Genomic DNA, 25372 nt, shown 5'->3' on the forward strand with positions numbered 1-25372 from the left:
AAATCAAAACCTATTGAGAAGGGATCACAGTCTCCACAGTACTGACCACCATTTCCACTGACTTATCTTTAATTTAAGATGAAGGCTGAAATCTTGGCCCTTTTGAAGTAAGCAGCAGAAATCCCCTTGACTCAGCAGGGCCAGGATACCATTGGAAGGAACTTCCTTCATTTCAAGTCTGAAGAGTTGAAGGTCTTGGATTACACAAAATGAGAAACAAAGAGTTTTAAATGATTTATTTGATTTCTCCACATGATCACAGTTATAGTTTTACATCAATAGGGTCTGTTACTACTTACAAACAGAATGCATATTAAAATGAAAGCACTCCTTTCTTCCCCGTAGTTACAAAAGGGGTCTCAAGCCTCCCCAGAACAGAAGCTTCTTGTAAGCATGTTTTTTGAAGTCTTTAACAGTCTGCATTCAAGACCTAATTCTAACAATTTAATACAACTCAAAAGCTGATTTAAGTTCCTAGCAGGAGATAGGCAACCTCAAAGTGACTGCAGACTTATAGTAATACTAATTTACACACTATGTACAATTTAGAGAATTATCTATTCCCCCTACTGGTCCCATTTTCACCACCCCTTTTTCTCTTTTCCAAATTTAGTCTCGTTATTGGTTCCGCTTGTCTTTTATATATATACACAATAATCCATTTTGCAGGCAAGAAGTGCGATGGTATTTTACAACGGAACAGCAAAATGCATGCTTAACTGCAGAAAACACACAGCTTCATATGGAACAGCAAGTCAACATCTAGAGATTCATTGTTTAAATATCTGCTGACTGTCTTTCAGCTCATTTTATCAAGAAACAAGAGGCTTCTGCTGCATGCAGTACATGATGGGAAAATCATTCTACACTGTATGTTAGACTTTTTTTTTTTTTAGCAATACAAGATGCACATTATATTAGGATGAACTTTGTTTTTTGTTTTTACATTGTTTTACATTTCATTCTTAACTTAAAAAAATAAAAACCCCAAATATATATATTTGATTGTTGTCCCAGAAAAGATTTTTGTTGCCACACCTTCATTCTTTACGTTTCCCTTTCATTTTTTCAAATCAGCATTACTACGTTGCCACATCATTTATGGGAAAAGAGAAACATGGTCACTCTATGCAGTTCTGTACCAGTTTTTAATTGGCAATGGCATTTGAGAAAAAACCCTCTCAATTCTACTCCTGCCTGCAGGCTGAAAAAAGTAATTTTCTTAACCACACGCAGTGTTGAAGTACTATCATTTTCCTATTCTAGGCATGATCTACACTGCTCTAAGCAATTGTTAATCAAGGACGGAGTCAGAGAGGTTACACTACAACCCTAAACAAGCAGCAAAGTTCTTAAGACTTATGCTGACACCAAGACACATTTGTTTGTTTAAAGTACATACAAACACACAGTCTAAAAAAAAAAAAAAAAAAAAAAAAAACGAAAAAAACGAAAAAAAAATAATCAAGTCCACTGTTTCTCCTCATTGACTTGAAATAAGAGTTTACAAATACTGTGCTCTTATATGACCAGTTTTGTTTTTTAAACTAGCCTCAAAATGATCTGTGATTTTACACATGCAACTTAATGCACCTAGAGGGTAGGCACAAACTCTTCCCCCAGGTGTACATGAAATCATGTGTAAATGGTTTTTTGCATGCACATTTGCGACATCTCCTGAATATTTAATTGATCGCACATGGAAAATCAGTGGCCAAGCATTAAAATGTGGCTTACTGTGTAAGTTTAGAATATTTATATGTAACTCTAATTTAAATGAATGAAAGGGGTTTTTAAACATAAAGCAAATGCAGATCTGGGAGATTTAACATCTTCATTGTTAATTAACACAGCTAGAGTCAGATTTTCCTCTCCACTGCTACTACATATTCTGCATTTATTCCATACACAGGCAATTTTACTTACATTATAACTCTGCATCTGAAACAAGTACAGACTCTGTCACTTGGTGAAGAGGAGCATTCTTATCTCTATTTTAATTAAAAGATGCAGTTTCTGAAAGATGTTTGTACCTGAATGGTTCTTTATCTTTTCTGGAACAACCTATAAATTACAGTTAGACTCTACTATTGGTACAGATGTATGAAGAAAAGTCTACATATTGAAATATGTTGTCACTTTACTTCAACTAATATCAACAGTAACACTGATATATTTTGCAAATATACAATAAGTAGAGTGTAGCCTCACACTAATAACATTAGATGACATGCAGACAGTTCTACTTTCCCTTATCAGAACAGTATATATTTTTTTTAAACTGCAAGGAACAGAGCCTCAGGGGACCCGTATGAGCCCTCTTAAGGTAAGCCGCAGAATTTAGAATAGTATGAGTGATACTTAAAAATAATAATGTAATTACTTGTTTTCTTTTCATGAAGATAATTTAGAGGAGAAGGAGCAGAAGAGGAAAACATATTGCACATGTGTGAAACAAACGTGGACAGCTTTAAACAAAAGGCTAAACTCTAGATTGCTGTATTTGCTCTCTGTGGAGGTTAACAAAGTGCTCAGTTTGCAGTTTTGCTGGTATTGTGATATCAATGGTATGAATGGGAAAAAATTACTCAACCTCTTCCCCCTCCCCCCCAAATATCAGAGAAGCCGTGAGCAAGCCAATATGAAAAGTCACTCTCTTGTTCTCATGTCCTCATTATTCCTGACAATTTTATTACTGTTAAACAGAAAATCGACTCGTCATTATTATTACTTTTACCCATCTCACACTGGAACTTTTTGCTCATCCTCTTCAAGGTTTGCTTTTAGGCTGGTACAGTTTTGCAGTTGTGATTCCTTTGTCTCTACTGTTTAGGTGTAAAGTCCTTGCAGTGGCTCAAAATGCTGAAACTACAAAGTAGGCGCCATGTATAACTTTGTACAGGATTTTGGGATAAAAATTGTATATAAATTTGCAAATGGTTTGATTACAACACATAAGCAACAACAGCACAGCCTGTTTTTACGTGATGTCTTGCAACTAACTGGACTATGAAAGTGAGGGTTTGAGCATAAACTCAGCCTGCTGAGTGCTGGGTACTTTCAAACTAACACATGTGATGAGTAAAAATGGTGAAGCCACTTTGTTGCTAGCACATGGCTACATGGAATTACATTTTTTTTAATATATATATATATATAAAAACCTTATACTAAATTCTAAAACAAACCTTCAAGTTTTAGAGCACTTCCACCTGGAAACACTCTGACTAGAATTCAGCTTCATTGGGGGTAAAAATGAGAAATTATGGTAAACAGGAAACAAAGTAGCTGAGAAAGATGGAAGTTTGCCATTTTCATGTTTGAGATGAATGTTTTTGCAGTGTAATACATGCACCTGTCGTAACTCTGTGTGTATGTTTGTTAAACCATATGCATACAAAAGAAATGTGGATCATGTAAATTCACAGTTATCACAGCCTTTAAAGTGTCTAAGAATTTGTGTGACCAATGCTTGAAGATGACCACTGGTAAATGGTCATCCTACATTGCTATGGTATAATTACTGCATCTTAACGAGTTTGCTTACCTGAAATAGCAGAGCAGTTATAATACTGATTACGTATGATATTATTGTGTTAATAAAATAAGGATTTATACAAAGCAGTATTTGACTACAACATTTAAATGCTATGTTACTTGGCACATTTAGTAATGATTGCTTAGAAATCTTAGGAAGTCCAGAGGACTTTTAATGAAAATACTGAAATGTCTGAAATTTGTTTCTAACGTTTAATGTTTTTGGTCTACTCTTTCATATGCTATTCATCTACTATACTGTCCTATCAAGTAAGTGGAATTCCTTGTAAAGTCTATATTGCTAGTTTTGTGGACTGAAAAAATTTCTTTCCAAGCACAAATGTTAACTATACAGTATATATATATTTATATGTATATATTTATATTATATAAAGTTTACTTACGTACTTTCATCAACCATATCAGGTCTACTTATTTTTTTTGCCCATTGACAATAAAAGAGCAAGAATGCAACACTTGGTTCTGTATCACTTTTTTCCTTTTTTCATAGACTAAGTTTTTATTATGCATGTAAAATTGTCAAGGGATTTGGTGTAAAAGGTAGCTTTACTCATATTCAGCAAGCAGCATGTTTTCAAGGCGGTTTGGAAATAAGAACTAACCGGATGGTAAGTGTCTATCAAGTAGATAAGTAAAACCAGTATCGATTGCGCTAACTTGAATTATTTTATTTAGTAACAGCAAGCCTTTAAGCTCACACAACTCAATTAAGTTGTCTGGGTAAAAACTGACAATATTATTTGTTGCTTCCTGTAAGTGCCTTTGTAACTTTGTTTAAAACTATAGTTATTAGGAGGGTCAATATGTTCTAGACTATTGTGCTGATGCCACTGTGTTTGGGCTTAGTGGTGGCTGAAGTGGAGGGAGGCGGTGGTGGTCCATGGTGATGCTGAGAGTGCTGGGGATGAGAAGGGTGCCCTGGGTGTGGAGGGGGCAGTGGCGGATGAGGAGAGTGGCTATGCTGCGTGTGGGGGTGCTGCATGTAAGGAGTATGCTGGGAATGTGCCGCATGCTGGGAGTGGGGCACATGTTGGTGATACTGGTGCGGGTGCTGGATATGCTGGGGAGGGTGATAGTGGTGGTGGTGGTGGTAGGGTGGTGGGTTCTGCTGCATATGACAGTACTGCGAATGGTGAGAGTGCACTTGTGCCTGTGTCTGCCCCTCAGCTGGCCCTGCATGATGTACGGCAGAAGGATGCTGTGAGTGTTGCTGATGTGGGATTACTGGAGGGTGCAGAGGTTGCTGTGATGAGCCAGATGGTGGATGGCCTTGGGAAGGTGGCTTTCCCCTTTTACTACCAAATAAGGAACCTAGGAGTGAGGAGGAGTTAGGCATAGTCTGGTGAGGGCGAGATGGACACTCTCGGGTTGATGTAGCTCTTCGGCGCATGTGAGGACTGCTAATGATGGACCCCTAAAAAGAAATTAATAGAAATAAAAATTAAAAAAATCTTAAAATGTTTAAAAGAAAAAGTTCACACTGACCCACAAACTCCTCCTTCAGTGTTCACATGAGTGGACTATGTTAAGAGTTCTAGGAAAACTTTTATTTCCACCTTCTCTAAGTCGCCAATGAGGCATTCATGCCCTTCTTGGGATATTTTAAGCATTAAATGTTTTTCTCTCAGTACTTTAGTATCAAAAGCTATGACTTTAAATAAGGAAAATGTCACGGAAGAGTAACATGACATAAGACCTAGGAGTGTGTTTTTAAAGGAAAAATACATTTTAAAATACTGTAAAAATACCATATTTGCTTTTTTACAACAAAAAATAAAACTACATTAAATTCAACCTAAATAGTTAAACACACAAGCAGCAAATATTACAGTTACAATTCAGATTTCAAAACAATCTTTTAAATTTTTTTCTTATAGTAGTTTTCCACTACTATATGCCACAGTGCTGCTTCTCAAGCCTACCACTGAATTATGTGTTTAATGGAACCATACCATTTTTGCCACTAAGGTTTCTATGTGATCGTGTTCTTCTGACCTGTGGTCCAACATTCTCTATTATTTAGCCTGGAAGGTGTATTTCATTTCTGGAAGTTTGGGGTTTGTATTTTTAAAAAAAAGTTATGGGACACAGTACTTAGGCAAAGTATGCTAGATTTAAACTGCAATCTACCTAAAGCAAACGCAAAAAAAAAAAAAGAAAAAAGAGAGAAATAAAAGAAAAAATCTGCAAGCTGAATTCAGAGACATGAACAGTATATATATAAATGGTTTGAAGATGAATGAAATCTCATGAAATCCACATTGAATTCACCTATCTTAATAATTTTTCCTCCCATGCCCTATCTGTGCAATTCCATGGTGTCATGACTGCATACATTTAGCAATTTAACTCGAAAATAAGCAATGGGAATGGTTGAGCATGAAAGTCAATAGTTGTAGCTAAATATCAAACAGCAGGAACAGTGTACTTTGTAACACAGAGCAAGTGGGCTTTTAAGCTGGGACCAGACTGAAATGGTGGCAAAAGGACACATCATATTCATTTAACCATGCTTGCAGGAACAAAGGGAACAAGGTTAGCTCAAACCAAAAATGGCATTGGTCTAAAACAAGCTGTCAGTGCTTTTTAAGCTGGAAGAATACGGAGTGAGTAGCCTAGGCATGCATTTTATTTGAGGCAGGCAGGTTATATGTTAGAAGAAAAAAGAGCAAAAAAATATGTATATAAAAGAAAGGTTTGAAATGCACATCATCACATCCAGCTAGACATCAGTAACTTCCTACTTACTTCCATATTGCTGTCTAGCGATCCTGCACTGCTGCGTCGCCCACGCTTGCCTGCCCAGGACATGCAACACCATAGATTAGAGACTGAGACAAGACCCGGGTGAAAAACAGCTGCTTTCCCTGCATCACTAGAGGAGTCTCTAAATGCAACTAGAGGGGCTGCAGGGGGGTTAACATTGCACTGGACTGGTACAGCAGCTACTAAGGCAGCAACTTAGATTTTTAAGGCCATTAGTTATATTAAGTTTCTGTACCTGACTAATTTTTAAGAGGTATTGTTGTTGTGAATCAACTATCATTAGCGGGGTGTGATTTTTTTTGATTTGTACAACTCTTAAAATACATCTATTTTAGCATCTATATTTAGTAGTACGGTTATGATGTTGACCAGCAAAAATTTTAAATTGTTTGATTTCCTGGAATCTAATTGTCTATGCAGTTTCTTTCTTTAAAGACTGGTAGCATTGGTATATACTTGTGGGGTGGTATTAATTTAAATACAGAATTTAATATTGGCATATTCTGAACTTCAGTGTGGGGGATTGGTGAGGGGCATCAGTTTCATCATTTCATTTTCAGTTTTGAACCTCAGTGGATTTCATATAATCTTCTTTCATGAGGTTTTAAAAAAACTAAACTTAATTTTTGATCAATAAATCTGGAATCTGTCTTGACATTATGGCTAGATTTTGTTTGTTTAGCTGTGCAGTGCTTTATCTTTAAGTATGATGGATTTGTTCTCCAACATTCAAATTGCCAAAGACATTTGCCTAAAACTACACATGAAACACCAGACTGTTTGCCTGAAGAGCCAGAATACCTCAGTGGCTATATACAGGACACAGGATACCAGACTTTCTCTCTCATTTCGCAGGAGAGAAAATAGCATATGGCTGCAGTAGAAATAGATATTTTTTAAAAGATAGCTTGTTGAGAATTGCTTTGCAAAGTTTCAAACTACTTTACTGGCAGGGTGTATAAACAAAGCTAACCTTTGAAGAGTGGTCAGGTTCTCAAAGCTTCTCTAAAATCTGCATGTTTTTAGAACCTTAAGTTTTCTCCCAATGCTTTCTCCTTGCTTTCCTGCAAGGCCAAATATCAAAGACAATCTCCACCCTGCACTGGTACATTGCTGCCTTCAGAATCTTCTGCTCTAGCAGGTGGTTTTGGGGAGGAATGTGAAGATTTCAGCATCACTGAACCTATCAGCCACACCCCCTCATCTTTAGAAGCCCAAAAGCCACATGGTATCGGAGCTAAAGAGAAGAACTTCAGGACTTGTTTGTAAGTGGGACACAACAGTGATTCCTGGGAGGTTCACCCTTATGTCTTGACACACCCTTTCATAGACCAATTTAGACTACCCATAAGTCTTACAAGATCAGTACGATCTAAAAATACCACCTATTGGATCCATAAGCATACCTTTGACCTGGTTGGCTGTGGGATGCTGCCCTGCAACACAAGTTTCTCTTAAGAGCTACAGTTCTCTTTAGACTACTGTAACATTTCCCCCTCTCTTACCACCACCGAGAGTTACTCCCCAGTACAAACCGCTCTACATTGACATTGACACCAAGGGGAAGGTGTTTGTGGTCGTTTTGTTTGACTTGTTAAATTTGTTGGAATTTTGAACAGTTTCCCTAGACAGGCTCTTTGTCAAAAGCTTTGTGCTTCATCTCTTCCTGCAGTTTTAGCCTCATCAAAACTGTAACTGTACTATCTTATGATTCTCCCAAGAAAAACTGGGTTTGATAACCCGTTATTTTTACTCCTAGTCAGGCTTTGATATTGTTCTGCTCTGCTGACGGGATTAGTACTGTTTAACACTCAAATCACTCTTGCTTGCTGAAGCAAAACCACTGAGAAAGATAGCCATCTCTTAACTTAGCAGTCAATGTTGCAAATAAGACTGACAGCTGCCACAAGTCATTAAATGTGGCCAAAAGTGAAGGCAAACAGGAAAAGCTAATGCCTTTTGCATATAGCAGGAATCAAAGTCTCTAATAAAATAACCATAAACACGGTATATACAAAGTATATACGGACAGAAAGAGACAGATGGATTTTTGCTTAGAATAACTTCAGGGCAAAGTAGTACTAGCAAAGCGAAGAACAGAAAAATCCTACTTAAAATGCCTGTAATTTCCCTCAGATAGGCACTATCACTATAAAGAGCACTTTGTTTATTTTCTTAAAAACAAATCGAACCCAGTTCTGTATTGACCTACAGTGTGATATGAAAGCTATTAAGTAAATCCTCTAGAGCATTCCCCCTGACAATGTATGTTTATACAAGACTGTTCTCTGGTCTTTGAGATGGCATCCCATCTCAAAAATGCTTCCCTAGAGCTGCAGCATTCAAATGCATTTCAAGAAAATGGTGACTCTTGACTAGAATTGTATGTAAGCATAACTCTGTACTTGCATAATAATTAACAGCTGTGGTATAAAGCAAGGTGGTATTTACTAAATCTGAAGACCAGTTTTGCTTAATATACTACTGCTCTACTTGACATTTTTAAGGATGTTATTTAGAGTGGTTTTAATTTATTTTTATAAAATTAAATTTCAGTTAATTTAATCTTTCCTGATTCATTCAAACGATTAATTGATTTTAGATATGAATATTCTTTCTAAGAAATATCTTTAACTTACATAAGTATAATATGCCCTATATATGTACATGCACTAGATGGGACTAAGAATATTGCAAATTTATAGTAGAAATATTAAGTGATTGAAATATTTTTACAAACATAAACATTCCAAAAGAAAATTCAGAGTTTCGTTAATAAAAATCCATTCTACCTTGCAGAAATTGATTTCACAGATGTACAGATCATTACAGTAAATGTAAATATTTCTCACTGGTACCCTGTATTTCTTGAAACTCTGTTCTATGCCAGTGAGATACATTGATACCTAAATAATGCATTATGATCTGGCTTTGTATGTCTTGGGAAAAAAAGTTTGGAAAAAAGTTCTAAATTAAGGTTTTGGTAAAGCAAACTAATGTATCAGCTCTTATAACAATGACTTGTTATACTTGCCTCCAAAGGCTGTGAAATTGATATTCCCAGCAGCAGCAGACTCCGTAATCATCTAGCTACTCAGCTTATAGGTACTACCCAAGCTGACTTGCTCAAAATTATCTAAAAAATATGCCTAATCATTAATTTAGAGAGACTAATTTCCAGGGTGAAAAGACGCTTTGTAACCTTCATATTTTCATCTTGTTTTCTGGGTGAAACAGTTATAGTCTTAAGATCACACACCGATTGTGACAATAGTTTCTTGGCATCTTTAAACAGATTATTCTCAAAATACTGATTAAGCCCCAGGAGATGAGAAAACAGCATAACCACATCTCGCCTTGCTGAACTCCTCTTTCACTGGAAAAGCAAACAGTGTCTCTTCCATAAGTCAGAAAAGTTGTTGACACAAAGGTGTTTATATATAGTGTGAGGTGTCTTTGTAAAATATACTTGTAAAATGGTTTGATATTAACATATGCATATCACAAAAGGCTTGATTCATACAAATCTGTTTTATTTAAAAAACCCAGTAAATTCTATCATGCCCATTACTGTTGCTAGTGCATTGAAGAATAGGAAATATAACAAGTGACAAGGGAAGAGACAGGAAACATCTCTCCCTACTTGGAAAGCTCTTCTAATAAGGGAAAAAAAGACTGCTAGTATCCTCCATCTTATATAGTGCAGCAAAATCCACAGGAGAGGAAGGAGAAAATAACCTAGTAACGCTGCCTGCATCAGATGAGGGAGGAGCCAAGGGACTGCACCATCCCATCACAGATTGATTCAACAGATTAAGGGATTCTGCAATTGCATGAAGTCAGAGTCTTTTTAAGGGGATTACAATGCTGAAAAGTTCCACGGTCTTTTCCATTACATTTTGGGATACAAGAAATTCTAAAAAATACATGATGAAATTGTTAAAAAAAAAAAAAAAAGCAGCTTTTTTTGGAAGGTAGGAAGAAACATTTAAAAAGTTAAAGGTTGACGATGAAGATTATATGCAATATACAAATAGAATTATTTTAATTCTGGAACTACTTTATGCTTTTGGATTTGTTGGTTTTGTTTGGGTTGTTTTTGTTGTTGTTTTTTTGTTTTTTTTAAAGTAGTCTCTACTGGTCCGTGATTGTTTTGAGATAGCTCAGGAGATCATGAGACAAGCACAACTTACATTAATAGTAACCATTATACCATCCTGCGCTTCTGTGCAGATTCCAATATTACATGGGTATGCCAGTTGTGTATTACTGGGGCAAACCATAAAATTACAATTTTTAAACCAGTGCAGCGTGTAAGTATTATTTCCATCTTACAGGTTAGGGATGGGGGGAATAAATCTTGATTTCCACAGGTGCTCACCACTGTAAAATCAATGTGAAAGCACTGGGTCCTCCAGCAACTCAAAGTCACTGGAATTCAGGCTGACTAGCCTAAAATCAGACAAGAAACCTGTGAGAGAGACAGAATCAGAAATGCAACCAGTCTAATCCTCCATGCTCTGCTTTAGTGATCAAATAATTCTTCCCACGTTCTTCACATGATGGGACTTCACATCTTTCACACCTTTCTGTAAACCTACTTATCATATAATTGTATACGGATTAAGTGGTAAAATGTCCAAAATTCTATCGGAACCCATAAAATTCAGCTTTAACTGCATTAAAATTTGTCTATCTTCTAATTTTTTTAAAATTCAGTTATTCCCTGACTATTGCTCAAGAATGTGTAATAAAAATTATATATTTTTCTTTTGAGAAAAATAAAGCACTAAATACATTTGACATATTCACACCTTGGAACATTCTGCTTTTTATTCCATGGAAAGAACTGTCAATCCACAACGAACAGTACTATCTTTAAAATCAAAGGACCCTCATTCACACCCTTTTTGCAATTATGATTTAAGCTATCATGGCAAATGCATGGAAAAACAAACATCAGGAAATGATTCCTGACATTGTTTCCTGACAGAGAAATCTTGCTTTACCTTACAGTTTACAGCTTAGGAGTCAGAGTCATTCAGGGTATCAACACTCATTACATCTAAGCAGCTTATGAATCATCACTCTTTTCCAAGAGAGAAATTTAAAGTCACTTTCCACAGCCACCATTTACTACTGTGATACCTGGTAGAGAGTAATGGACTGTTTTCTTAAATGGTTTTGTCATATACCCATGCAACCAAAATGCTGTTCAATCAGATTTCCGCTTCATTGAATAAATGTTTAAAATTTTTCGATTTGTTCTAGCAATATTCACTGGACAATTATCTGCCTTACTGCATAAATATGCAACCAGGCAATTTTCTCACATTTATTAGATTTATTTCTGTTTAAACGTAGAAAGGAACTCTCTAAAAATCCACTTTAATCATGCCTTTTCCTACAGAAAGGACACACATCCACACACAGTCCCACTACTCTTGTTCCTCCTCCTTTCTGATCCTGTGTTTCATCCACAAACAGAAGAATTGAGGCTACCTAACTCAGTACTCTTTTACAGAGGCAATTTAGTATGGTATAATCACTGAGATGCAGTATCTTGCTAACTGAAAGAGATTTCTTTGTTTTTCTATGGATCATCTGTCCCATATTAAAACAAAATCAGCCTCACATGCAAGCTATTAACTGAGAAAAGGCAGAAAAGACATGTATAATCTCATTAAAATTACACCAAATAACAAAGCAAATAACAGATATGTAATTTCTCAAGTCAGTTGCACTGCACAAGACCAAACAGAAACTCTCCATAATTCTCAACTTGTTAAAATTAAGTTTAGTTGGGTTTAACAAACTCATTGATAAACCCTGCAGTCTGTGAGTGATTTCTACTTTTTATTATGGAAAAAAGTTATTTTCAGTAATAAGCATGCCAATTGTAGGCATGCCCTGTTGAAACATGAAATGTTTTCATGATTACAAATACTTGTTTATTGCATAAAACCCATAACATGAATTTAAATACATGACAATTTTTGAAAGACAGGGATGAAAAATTCCTATGGGATGAAAAAAATTAATCAGAAATCACATTTATGGGTCCAGATACCCACTGAACTCACATATTCAACAATATGGTAGTTCTCATTCTAATGAAATAAAAACAAAACAAAAACAGATGATGGAAGTATCCTCAAATCTGAGATATAATAGTGGTGAAGACTAGTAGCTTGATCTAAAATCCAGTGAAGCCAATCAAGCACCAATATTTAACTTCAGCCTGATTTTGGATCAAGGTCCTAGGTCTTTTTAATGAAGCAAATGGACATATGAGTATGAAAGCCTAAACAGAGAATAAAATAATTGAAAGAGCTCACTCTCTACATATTTGTATGCGCATATATATACCCACAAAACACAGGCTATAATTTAGGTTTACAACAATTTTATTTATTGCAGCATAGCTAAAATCTCTTCTTTAGTTAAAAAAAGGAAAAAGATAAGTAGCGTCTGATACCAAAGTTATACATAGTATTGAAATTATGACTATACTGTAAATCACCACTGCAATTAAAAGAACAAACCAGAGTATGTAACACAGACTATGAATTAAAGAAAAAAAAAAATTTAAAAAATGCATATATAGTAGCTACTATCCCCAGAAGCACTTTCTGAATAGCGGGCATGGTGTTCAGATCTTACTTCTTGTAAATGACAGGAATCATGTTTAACACTGAAAGACAGGGTTACTGCTAACAGTAGCCTGTATTACACGGGTATGCCGGTTGTGTATTACTGAGGCAAACCATAAAATAAAAACATACCAAACTTACCCTGGCTTTTCTTTGGCTAAAAAATCACACCACCACTCCTTTCCAGTCTTTAGCTATATTAATCAGTTAATAAATCTTAAGACACATTGGTGGTTTTGTGGGATATCAGTATTCTTGTCCACTAGGGCTTCCTTTATTATACTGGCAACAGTATTTCACAACAACCTCTTTTACAAGAATTGGGAACTATATCTTGAGTTACAAAACCATAAAAGAGCATCAGGGACACACGGTATCTGAATTACATAGCTCTAGGCAGAATTTAGTAGGGCTTCACTCAATTTCATTCATCAATGTGGTAACACAGGTACACTTGAGCACAAAATACATAGAAAGCAGTCATTACACAGAGACCAGTTTCTTTTCTTTTTCTTTCTAAGCCTATTGTATGAAGGGGAAGAAGCAAAGGGGAAGAAAAAAAAGAAAGGAAAACTAAATGGGTTACTCCTAGCACAAGTCAACCACTTTTTTATAAAACACTTACAATTTTTCCTCTGTCTTCACTCTCCTTTAAAAGTATATATAGCAATCTACAACGGTTTAAATGCTTTCAAACAGTGGTTGCTTAATAGAACAAGGGTAAAAAACAAACAGATATTAAACATGAACTATGAAAGCGGAGCCATTTAAAATGTTTGCAGTTTCAGTATTACTAGTTCCACCGTGAGCTGGCCTTTACGTGCATCATTCACACATCTTTGCATGCACTATTCAGAGCAAGGAAATAAAGGCAGTGCTTACCTGCTTCAGACAGGTCTCTAAGGGAGCTGCTCAGTGCACTTCTTTTCAGCCCCTCCCCAGTAGCATAGCTGTCATCCAGGCAAGCTCTGTTCAGCGTCCCATTGCCAGAATCTTTTTTCAGACTGGAGCATTGAGACATGCTTGGACGCACCACACCCTTCTGTTTTTCTAGCTCAGCTGAAACAAGGAAAATAATTTTGCAATTCATATCTATTGACTATAATGGAGGACATGGTAACATCACAATTTCTGTATGTGATCACGCATTACTGTGAATAATAGATAAGAGTTCATTTTGGCACTGTTAAATGCCAGAGAGAAACTTCAACCCTGTACTAACAGCTTTATATTACAACATACAGGATGAAAGACTATTCCTCTTTTGGAAAAATGGAAGATAAAATTCCATGTTTAGACACTCATGTAACTTCCAGCAAAATATATCAATTTGTACTATGGCTACCTAATTGAGAGAATACAGGAATATCAACATGGAAATGAAGAAAAATTCAGTGAAGCTAATCTGAAGGGTCATCACTGGGAATTTCAGTGATGTAAACTATCCTTAAAATTCTTACTGTAATTTATACTACAAATTACAAATCCATCTCTCCTCTGTCCATTGCTATTTGCAGTTTGTCCAGGCTAAATTTCCACTGCAGCTACACTGCAGTATATAATAGTCAATGAACTCAGCTGGGGCTTAAGATATCATTGGGTTTTTCGTCTTTCTAGAATAAATCCATGGAAAAAAACCACATTATTTTGCACTTTTAAAGAGTTCTAATGGTTTATACACACATTCAAGATTTTCTTATTTTGATTAGCTTGAAAATGCTCTATTATATGTACCTTTGTACTTACACTCTATTCTGTGCTTTTCCATTTCTTGAACCTCTGCAATTGACTCCCTCAAATCATCTGTAAACTTCTTCCTGTCCTGAGGATTTGGTGCATTGAAATTTATTAGTACTTTGATATCTGCTCCTGGAACAGCTGATGTGAGCCGAATACCATTGGGATAATCTAGAAGAAAGAGTCAAGAAAAACTAAGCTCTGATTATTCCAATTACTTTTCTTTTTATTAAAAAAAAACAAACACACCCCCCAACCGAAGTCTTTTTACTAGTATTACCGTATACAGAACAAAGTCAGAGAAGTAAAAGTCTAAAGGCACAGAATTAGAATGAAAATCCCTAAGATACATTGGAACTACTTAACTGTTAAGATACTGAATAAATATTGACAGAGTGTCTTTGTGCAGCTGTTACCCTTAAGGTACAATGTACACTACAAAAGAAAAATCTCAGAAAAAAACCAAAAAATTTAAGGCGATAATTTTTGTTTCATGGAGCAGATCCCATTACCTACCTTACTCAATTGTGACCGAAGTTTTTCTGAGTAAGGAATACTTGAATACATCTCAAGTACTAGAAACTGTCTTATACTTTTATCTTAACATTTGCAGGAAGACAAACACACTAGCCTGTACAGCTTTTAGTATTTCCTATTAAGTTGCATTCCCTGAACATCCTACTTTCATTTTTTTCCTAAAAAAAAGTTAAAATTGTTTGTGAAATTACATACTGAGGAAGTAAAATGGGTAGGGTGTTCCCCCCCCCCCCCCCCCCCTTTTGGCCCATATTATGAACATCTTCACAATTAAAGGCAGATTTTTCAGCAAACTGTCTTTGCCTCTTTTCTAGCTGCATATCCAAGAATGCAAATTTTAACAGCTGGTCAAAAATATCTCCTGGTTGAGATATGAAAGGTTCATTTACAGAAAGACAGTTTATAATGAAGATACGCTCTGCTGTAGAAAACAGAATCAGCCTTTGCTTGAAGCACAAACCTGTAGAAACAGGGTGTCAGAAAAACTCAAAATGTGCATTCTAATTCACAATGTTTTCTTTTATTCAACTGCGTGACCTTATTGGTTTGCTAAAGCTCTCCAATATTTACTTAAGTATTCAACCTGAAGTTTAAGTGCTCCCATGTACTAAAAATTCATTCCCTCAAGAACCAGCAGATGATGTAAGGTAGTCTTCCTCAAAGTCATTAGGTTTCAACAATATACAGACTTAAAATATTGAGAAACAAGTGCAAATGATAAGCTCTTATAAAAGGATACCTTGACTTCCAAATCAGATTTGCAACGAAAAGTGAAGGAAGTCCATTTACCATTCTCAGGTGAAAAAAGGTACCAACTACCGCAAGCTTCAAAGGGTACACAGGGGAAGGAGGGAGCAAGAATTTGGGGCTTCTGCCAGGGCCCGATATCAACATCTTGCACAGAAGCAAAGTATGATCAGCAAGCTGATCTGCTTCTCCTGACCACATGACAATTACATCTACCTTCAATCAAATAAGACAGCTGCCTCAAGTTGTCTGCAGCTGCTGTTGTTCAGAATACAGCAAATGGCCAAAAGTGCAGAGTCTGGTGCTAGGCAAGCTAACAGGTGGAGAGCATGGCGTAACAGCACGTACTGTTTTGAACACTGAAACTGGATATGCAGCAAACAGCTCTAGAAAGTGCAGCACTTGAAAAAAAATTTATGAAAGCAAACAAGGAAACTTGGTAACCCCAAAGTCACATGGGCTACCTTCACGTATGAACTACGAACAACAATCTCCACATACTAAACAAAGAAAAATATTTTATTACCAGAGACACTTCTCTACATCATACTGATTAAGCATCAGGAAATACTGACATAAGTATTTACTGGTTTCAGATACACTCTCTCTAAAGTGATCTGCTTGCCCTTTATATTTTCAGTGATCTTGACTGAAAATGTAAAATATACTTCCCTTATGGCCTATTTTTTTACTAGAGATACATGACATTAGTTTCCCTTTTGGAGCTCATCCATCTTTCAACGTAACTGACTTCTGTCATTAGAAGTCAATTCTTCTATCATCAATGCCAACCATTTTGTTCAACCTCACCAGTAGCCATACCAATATTTTTGTTGCTTCTGCTTTAGTGACACTAAATTTTATTCACTTGAAACCAGCTGACTCTGACAGCTGCTACACTCAGATTTACTGAATGGCATGATGGCTCTGGACAAAATACCCCAGAGCTTGCTGGAGACAGAGGAAACCAAGAATATGAATTTTACAAACCAAAGGGAAAGAATACTTCTCTTTCCCAGTTGGAAAATACTGCATTCCACCTGACAGGCACCAATATTAGAAGTATAATCAGCTCACTGATTCACCGTAGTAAATTCACCTTAGGAGCCCAACTATGTCTACTTAAGTGTCTCCGTTAAAATGCCTCCAGTTCACTGGGAGGAATCCAACGTTTTACTCCTAGTTCCACTATAGATATTTTTAAGTTTACTTGGATAAAGTGTTTCTACTTATGTTTCTGCTTATGTGATTTTTATTTTTTTAAATTTATTTATCTTGACATCAGAGGAATTATATGTTCTTCTATTTTTAGTAGAACCCAGAATAGAAATATTTGGCCTTCCTCTCTAAAAATGAATTTTACATCAGATAATGTGTGCACAAGAGAGAGAGAATGAATGTGTATGCATGTAAATAATCCGCAGGCTACATTGCTGCTGTAAGCTCTACAAAATCTCCCCTTTTGAAATATCCAGATGCTTTGACTCAATAACAGCAACTTCTTTTGCATGAGATGAGCATTGGAGCACATTCTCAAGGACAAGCAAAAACTAACAGCTTTCCACAACAGAAAAGCACAGAAAATACTGAATGTCACACTCACTGTATCCAATTTATCATGCAGGTCAAGGTTTGGTTTACAAATGATTAAGTCAGGTCAAATAGACTGTCTTCCTATGTACCACACAAACAACTATGCTCTGCTACGTTATTACTGATGCTGTCTCTGGGCTTAAAATCTACAGGAGCATTAGCAAACTATCTGCTTTTTGTTGGGCTGTTATATGCTAAGACTAAGCTTGACAAGCATTAAAGATAAAAAGAATATTGGATTGATGTAGATTACAATTGACATAAACAAAAGGTGTCAGAAAATGCAAACTTTAATCCAGACTCTCTGTTTTGTATTTATATTTCAATGAGTATACATTACCTAGGCACAAAGTTAAGATGTATATCAGGAAAATAAATTAAATAGTGGTTTGAATTACACATATCATTATAATAGTCATTATTTATTATCACACCTTCAGTTCTAGCTAATGGTACCATTGACTCAGCAACAGATATAACATATTTGTTTCTTTACAAACATTCTATTCTTTACAAGCATTCATAAACAACACATTTGGCAAGATTTGGCTTCTGACTACAACCAAAAAAATGTAACAGCAGTCTTGCCATTTCTTATGCTGACACCATCTTGTTTTAAACTTTAGGGCTAAGTTAAATTCAGAGCAATTTCATTCCTAAATTGAGAATTAAGTCCTGTCCATCCCTTTCAGTCACACAAGTTTTTATTTTATTTATAAATAAAATGGTCATCTAAAAAGAGAGAAAAGACTTACACTGGTTCTCAAAAAGAAGAACTTGCATTCCATAGAGGGAAAAGGACTGTCGAAAACTGTATGTGACTGAGTTCTTCTTCTTTTGAAAAATCTTGGTCACCTTAAAGTTATCAAATAAACAAAGTTAAATATCCCTTTTACCATGCGTGTTTGTGGAAAATTATTGTTCTGAAGAATTAGCATACAAGAAAACATTTTATGGCAAAGAAAACTACAATCTGCCAGAAAAGATGAACTTGTAATTTTTCCTTTTTTTATTTTTTTTTTTTTTAAATGCAATTGATGTATCTTATCTACTACTACTGAAGAAACAAAGCTAGTTTTGAAGCATTGGTATCTCTTAACCAGAAGGTTTAATATTTTATCCAGATACAAAGCCTTTGTGTTCTCTATTCTCCAGAACTCTACTTCTTGAAATTCAGAAAGAAAAAAGCCATGCATCATATTGTGCACTGTACATGCTAGAAAAAATTAAGTATGTTTAAATTTTCCTTTTTAAAAAAACTTTCCTTCATACTTTTTTCTTATAGTCTGACTACAGGCAGGACACGCCTATGGACCTCTCCACACGGGTTTGATTTTTAGCCCTTATTCTTATGTGCTGTGTGACCTTCCAAGCCTGCTTCACTTCTGTGCACTTTAAAATACTGTCTTATACTACTTCATCCAATGATGCCCCGTTTTCCCTATGATTTGTCCAGCACTTATCTCAATAAAAGCTCTGAGTCTGTGGAAACCTTTACTTTTTGCTCCAATAGAAGTAACATATTACTATTTACAATCAATTTTGGCGTTCTCCTAAAGTGTGAATGCAACCACTCTTTCTCTTTATAACCAATAGGTTTATTTTTACTAGGTCTTTCTAATTTTAATTTTTGGCGATGGCATTTTACTAGAACTGACAAATTCGGTCTATATTACTCCCAAAACAGTTTGATAAAACTACTGACATCTGAACAAGTAATAAAAAATGACAGAAAACGTGCAATCTGAAGACAACAATGTTCTATCATTTTATACCCAAGTTCACATTTACAGTTCCTGGTTTTAAGGTCTGAAGGTATGTAAAAATTACACACAATAAAATTGTGCATCTGAAGTGTGCCTTTTTTGTAAGAAAACATGAAATATTTAGTTTAGTTCTTAGTTCTCAGGTAAAAGCCAAATACATTCCAAATAGAGTGCAACAAATTTTCCTATTTTTAAGAGTAAATCAACCAAATAATTCCAAGCTGTCACTAGTTTTGTATGTCTGTTTTTCAAAAGACTGGGTCAAGTTAAATGCACAGTAAAAAGTAAAGTCATCTGTAAAATGTATCGTATTTCGATGAATAATATCGTATATGATAATGTATCGTATTTCGATGAATAAACATGTCTCGTTCATAGAACATCTGGGGAATATAAAGTAGTATGTAATTTTCTTTTTCCACAAGTAACTTGAATTCATTATTCATGGAATAAAGAATGTCTCCGTTTATCCATTAGGGAAATGGGTAAACTGGAGGTAATTTTTGTTCTTATAAAGAAAAAAAAAAGCTATTATAAATTTATAAAGCTATTATAAATTTATATTATAAAGAAAAAAAAAAGCTATTGCATCAAAGTACTTTCTTACAATAGAGTGCAGTAATCAATGAAAGGCTTCAGTTTAAAAGCAAATTATATATAATGAAGAAAATTTAAATCATCATCCCAAGACTGTTGCAGTACAGAGTAACAGGTAATATTTATTTATTTTTAGGAATGCTCATGCACTTAATTGCCACTGATTTCACGGACATAGGCATTTCTGAATACCTCACTAGAAGTTTATCCACCTGAAAGTACATACCACAAGAAGATCATTAAATAAAAATATTTCTCGCTGGTGCAATCCAAGCTTCTGAGGTTTATTTGGATCTGGAACTTCAAACAGCCTACAGTAGCAAACAAGCCTCCGATGGGGTAGAGAGAGGACCTACGATAACACAAAAGTTCATGGTTAATATAGCAATATTTAGCCAAGAAAGAGCATCTTTCATATCCAGAGTCTTTTTTTGGGTACTTCAAATATTTTTACGTTTAAGCCCATTAGGCGTTTTCATCAAAGGACAACAACAGAAAAGTAAAGATTTATATGCCACAAACTTGCATGGCATTCAAACTTCATCAAAATTCTTATACAAAATATTCTCTAACAGCTTGCATTCCTGTATATGGATGCCAATGAAAGTTTTATTGGGGATAGAGTTTTACTTTGTGAAACAATAAAACCTTGAAAGAACTTAAGATTAAGCAAGTGGAAGCTCAAAGCAAAGGATGTTTGCTTTCCTGAGCATTTTTACATATCTTTATTAGAAAAAAGGATGCAAAGCAACTTTAGCTTTTGTGAGATGAATACACTGATGTTGTAGATTAAGTTGTGTCAGCCATTGAGTTAATTGAATTTGTTCATTCCCCACTACCAAGGAAATGGTGACATCAGGAAAAATTAAATGCATTTTCAGTCTTTCTTATTTTCTTATGCTGGCAAGAAAACCAAGAATAATTTTCCATTTTCTTATTTGAAATGTCTGCTGAAGCTATCTCCGAAGATGCTGTTTTCAACCTAGTGAGACTCCATTTCTTTCAAATGCAAATGATGATATCTTGTCAACAATATTAAAAGAAATCCTTTAAACCTTAGAAGTTTGAAGTAGGGAATATTCTTTGGTAACTAGACATGTATTTCATTTATATATTACATTTCGTTATAATTCCTGATTCTGCATGGGAATTACAAGATTTACTAGGCAAAGAAAAGCAGTTAAAGACTGTTATTGCTTCTTCTTTTCTTCTTCCTCTATACGAGCAGGGCCGGGGGGGGGGGGAAGCAGGGAAAAAGAGTTTAGGATTCACTATCTGCCCTGGTTTCTGGTTAGTTATCAAGTCATTTGGTGAGATTCCAGTTTTTCCCCAAAATCCAATGATAACTATACTAATAACAGATAAAATGCTAATAGCATTTAATTTATCTATGGCATTAGCTTAATTACCCTTCCTGAACTTGCAAGGAGAAGGTATTTAAGAAAAAATGTGATGTTCTAAAGGAGCCAGTGTGGTGAAGAATGCTGGAGAAATCAATGGTTTCTTATTTTCAGGCTATTCTAGTAACTGAACAGCTTACATACATGGGTTCTCAGTGAAAAGTGGCAGGAATAAATGTTGCATGTTCTCATTCTCTCCTACCTCCAGACTTTGTTTCCCCAGCACATGGCAGTCTGAGATTTGCTACAGTGAGATAACAAAATCCAAGGGTAGTCACTGAGCCTATGAACTTGCAAACAACTACAGTGAACTTTGGTATTGAAATTTAACTATAGACGATGCTTTCACTCATAGCAATACATGATCCAGTAAGATTCCCTTCCACCATATTTTATAAAGGTCACATCTTTCAGTTTGTTTTTACAGTCCAGTGGTACTGCTAAACATGCATCCATGAAATAGTGGCAGGTACTTCACTTAGAAATATGAAGCTAGCTTCGCATGATTTTAATTATTTACACAGAAAAAGCAAGAAATAGAAGACTGAAAAAAACAAATGAAAGTTTATAAAGTTCCTTCTCTGGAGTGTCCTGAGTGAAGATGCTAATGCACAGTGCGGTTACAATGGAGAAAAAAAAAAATCATTAGGATCAAATTTGTGTAAGGTAATCAGATTTCAGAGCACTACGTGCACTTCTCTGCTATGAGGTGGTTTCTTTGTTCAAAACTACTAGCAATAATGTTATCATGAAATTAAAGTAAGTGGAACACTGTATTAGAAGAACAGTTTTAGGATTAATTTTGAAGATGCTTATAACTTAAATCTGGCATCAATATTTTCTATGTTCATCTACATTTCAAATGAGAACTGTTAAATTAACTGGCAATATCTTTCTAGAGCATCATTCAATACTGAAATGGACCAGAAAGACTAAACACACCAGGGCCCAGGTGGAAACGTGAAGTGCAACTGTAATTTTACTTATTTGTTTATTCTTTACTGGCTGTCTAATTTCTACAGTGATAATAGCATTTGAAATGCATAAAAAGTGTACTAAAAAAAAGTCTAGAAAACTCTTGGCAATAAATTAAGCAGTGTCTGGGAAATATATTTTTAAGAAATTCTTTATCCTTTGGAGAGTTATTACTACAAGAATAGGAAAATTTTGCTTGAAAGAAGCCCAATTTTTTAAAAAGTTCAAAGGTAACAATGCATTATTTTCAGTTTAAGAAAATGCTGCCAGTTAAAATTACTATAAATTTTGAAGGAGTATGAGAGAAATACCTACACAACCAAGTCCATGATGCAGAGATCCAATCTACAGTAGAAAGACATATACAAGTTCGTTAAACTTCAGAGAAACACAGTACTGTATCATAGCAAGTAAATACGTCACGGTCTTACTATGACTAAATGCCTATAAAGTAAAAACAAATATTTCTATCAATAAAGACTGCTGGGTTTTTCCTAATTTTCTTTCACATAGTTAAAAACTCTCTCAACAGAAGAATCCTTGAACCTAGGACGCCATTGAGGGCATTGTTTTCTTAATCCCATTTAATTTACAAGGTCAGGATTAGTTTTAGGATTTGAATTGCCATATACCTGAATAAAAAAAGAACCATTAAAAAAACCCCCATCTCCCACAGATGCCTATATATAAACCTAAATCCCCAAACAATTACGGAAAATAAGTTTCATATCAAAGCATAAGTGACTGTCAAATACTGACTTTAGAATATTTATTTCCCTTCTCCTCAAAAATATGTAAAAGCTTTTATTAAGGAAATTTTGCTTTCTCTCTCCTCTGCTTGTTCCAAGAGACCTCCTCAATATTTCCTTACTTGGAAACAGAAGTAAATTAGATTTTTTTTTTTTTTTTTTTGGTGGTCCCTCATTCCCTTTCCCACCTCCCTGTGTTGAGGCTTGTCTGAGAAGAGATTACAATTCAAAGCTTTTTAAAAGTAATAGAGAGACTCTTGAGATCCACGCTCTTTTTCTTAATAAAAAATCCCCCAACCCATCAGTCCCTGCTGCAGTAAAGTTCCCCAGAGCTGATAAGAAAATTATGTAGGACTTCAAAAACATGCAAGTCTACTCTTTTTTTGGCTTTGTTCTCGGCTGCCTTTGTGACTACTAACGAAGATTTTCAGAAGATGACTCTAGGACTTGAATTCAGGAAGGCTGAGTATCCATTGTCCCTCTCCACATTAGATACCATTGTTAGCATGTAAAATATTGGTCTTAGTATCTCTGTGTTCACTCAGCTCCTAAAACAAAGTGGGAAGTGGTGTGGCCTTCCTTTTCTCTCTCCTTTTCTAACAGATGCTTTGAAGATTAATTTATGTAGCAAAGTATTTCTGGATTTTTCCCACAACAAAGCAAGAGGTATCTTTGGATGCTCAAACCCAGCACTAGAATCCCTGGGACATGATTTCCAGATAAGTTCTGAGACAAAATGACACAATCTCCCCTTACAAATACCAGTTCATAGAGCAAGCTGCGACGCTGAGAAAGACACTGATGTGAACAGAAGTTCTCTATTACTCTTGTAAATTATGGAGCCATAACTGATAGTGTACATGTTGAAATACAATTCTCTGCAACATCACTTTAACAAAACACTTCAATTCTCTTGAAACAAACACAAGAACTGCCTAAAATGCAGATATTTCAGTATAATTTCAGAATTGTAAAGCTTCACACAGAGAAAAGAGTTTAAAGCTCATAACATCATCACTCATGAATACCAGATTGCAACAACAAAATTCATCTGCACTGTGAATACTCCAAAATTAAAACCAACCTTATAGCAAATTATTATTTTTACAGTTTCTGCCTTTTGCCATTTATCAACCAATTTATACATCTAAGCAACACACTTCTGTATTGGTCTATACTGTACATTGCCCTACATCTCCTTAGTAACTGACAGGCAGTGCAAAGTGAACTTACCGGTTTCTTTCCTACTATGAGTTTTTCAACCTTCTGGACTTGGGATACATGATCCTCATTTGTCTTCAGTTCCCGTTTGCGGATTCGCTCATAAATCCCGATCAGCATTTCTCGTGGGATATCCTCACCATCATCCACACCTGCAGAAGCCAGCAGTTTCTATTATTAGTCTGGCTCTGAATGATCTAAGAAACACTGTTATTTCTCAGCAATGTAGGCTTCTCAGCAAGGAGAGGATAAAAACATAGGCAATCTTTGTTTTCTCTGCTAACAGTAATGCCAACATTGCCTAAGACTGCTGATGTACTTGTTTATGCTGTTTTGGTTTATAGCTGGCAGAACTCTGTCCACTAATACCTCCTATGCTGTTCTTGTGCCTGCCTTACCAAAGCTGCAGAAGTTATGTTACTCATTACTGAAACACTGATTTTTGTCCAAAAGCTTGCTGCCCCCAATACGCCAAGACATTGATGGAAATTACACAGGTTTGGTTTTTTGTTTTAAAACTGCCATCTAAAACTAAGCCATAAAAAGGCTAATTTCCTACCTAATTTCTTTTTTTTTTTTTCTCTTTAAAGTTTCCTCTGTTTGGTATCAAAACTCAAATGAGTTAAATAACCCTTTAGACACTAAAATCTCCGTATGAACTCCTCCTAGGAATATACCACTGGGACGAAGCAGAACCACCATTCCATTTTGCTTCTGTCCCAGTATTACTCAACACTGTTCGTAAAATAATTTCCTACAGAAGAACCTTATGAACATCCAGTAAAAGTAATTTAACCAATATTTCCTGTATGATTTCAAAAACAATTAATTTACTCTGGAAAAACAAATCAACAAAACAGCGTAGTTACAGTATTATTGTTTAGTGCTGTGTGATTATCACTGGCACGTCAGTATTCTAACAAATGCCACAGTCTCTTGAATGCTTGATCCTGAATTTTTAATAGCAGTGGAAGGAGTCCAATTTCAATAAGTGACTTAAAGCTGGATTTCCTGAGGAAAGGGAGATGCACGTCTATTTTTTTAAACAGGTTTTAAAGCAATAAACACTTATC

At 35.4% G+C, this 25372-nt stretch overlaps 1 protein-coding gene across 11 annotated transcripts in view; it reads right to left on the reverse strand.

The window, feature by feature from the left end:
• Nucleotides 1-221: 221 nt before the first annotated feature.
• The window catches only part of IQSEC1 (IQ motif and Sec7 domain ArfGEF 1), a 355322-nt gene continuing 330171 nt past the window's right edge, over nucleotides 222-25372 (reverse strand). For all 11 annotated transcript variants that reach the window (XM_087743584.1, XM_087743583.1, XM_009464893.2 and 8 more), the window contains 8 exons: nucleotides 24312-24451; nucleotides 22645-22674; nucleotides 20181-20306; nucleotides 18347-18446; nucleotides 14724-14885; nucleotides 13860-14036; nucleotides 6307-6356; nucleotides 222-4972 (listed from right to left, as the gene is read on the reverse strand). In XM_087743584.1, coding sequence (XP_087599710.1) covers nucleotides 4367-4972; nucleotides 6307-6356; nucleotides 13860-14036; nucleotides 14724-14885; nucleotides 18347-18446; nucleotides 20181-20306; nucleotides 22645-22674; nucleotides 24312-24451 — 1391 coding nt within the window. In that variant the 3' untranslated portion in view covers nucleotides 222-4366. The remainder of the gene's footprint in view (nucleotides 4973-6306; nucleotides 6357-13859; nucleotides 14037-14723; nucleotides 14886-18346; nucleotides 18447-20180; nucleotides 20307-22644; nucleotides 22675-24311; nucleotides 24452-25372) is intronic.

Source organism: Nipponia nippon, unplaced genomic scaffold (genome assembly GCF_047370975.1).
Source record: "Nipponia nippon isolate SJK-2023a ecotype South Korea unplaced genomic scaffold, ASM4737097v1 scaffold_9, whole genome shotgun sequence".
NCBI classification, from domain to species: domain Eukaryota; kingdom Metazoa; phylum Chordata; class Aves; order Pelecaniformes; family Threskiornithidae; genus Nipponia; species Nipponia nippon.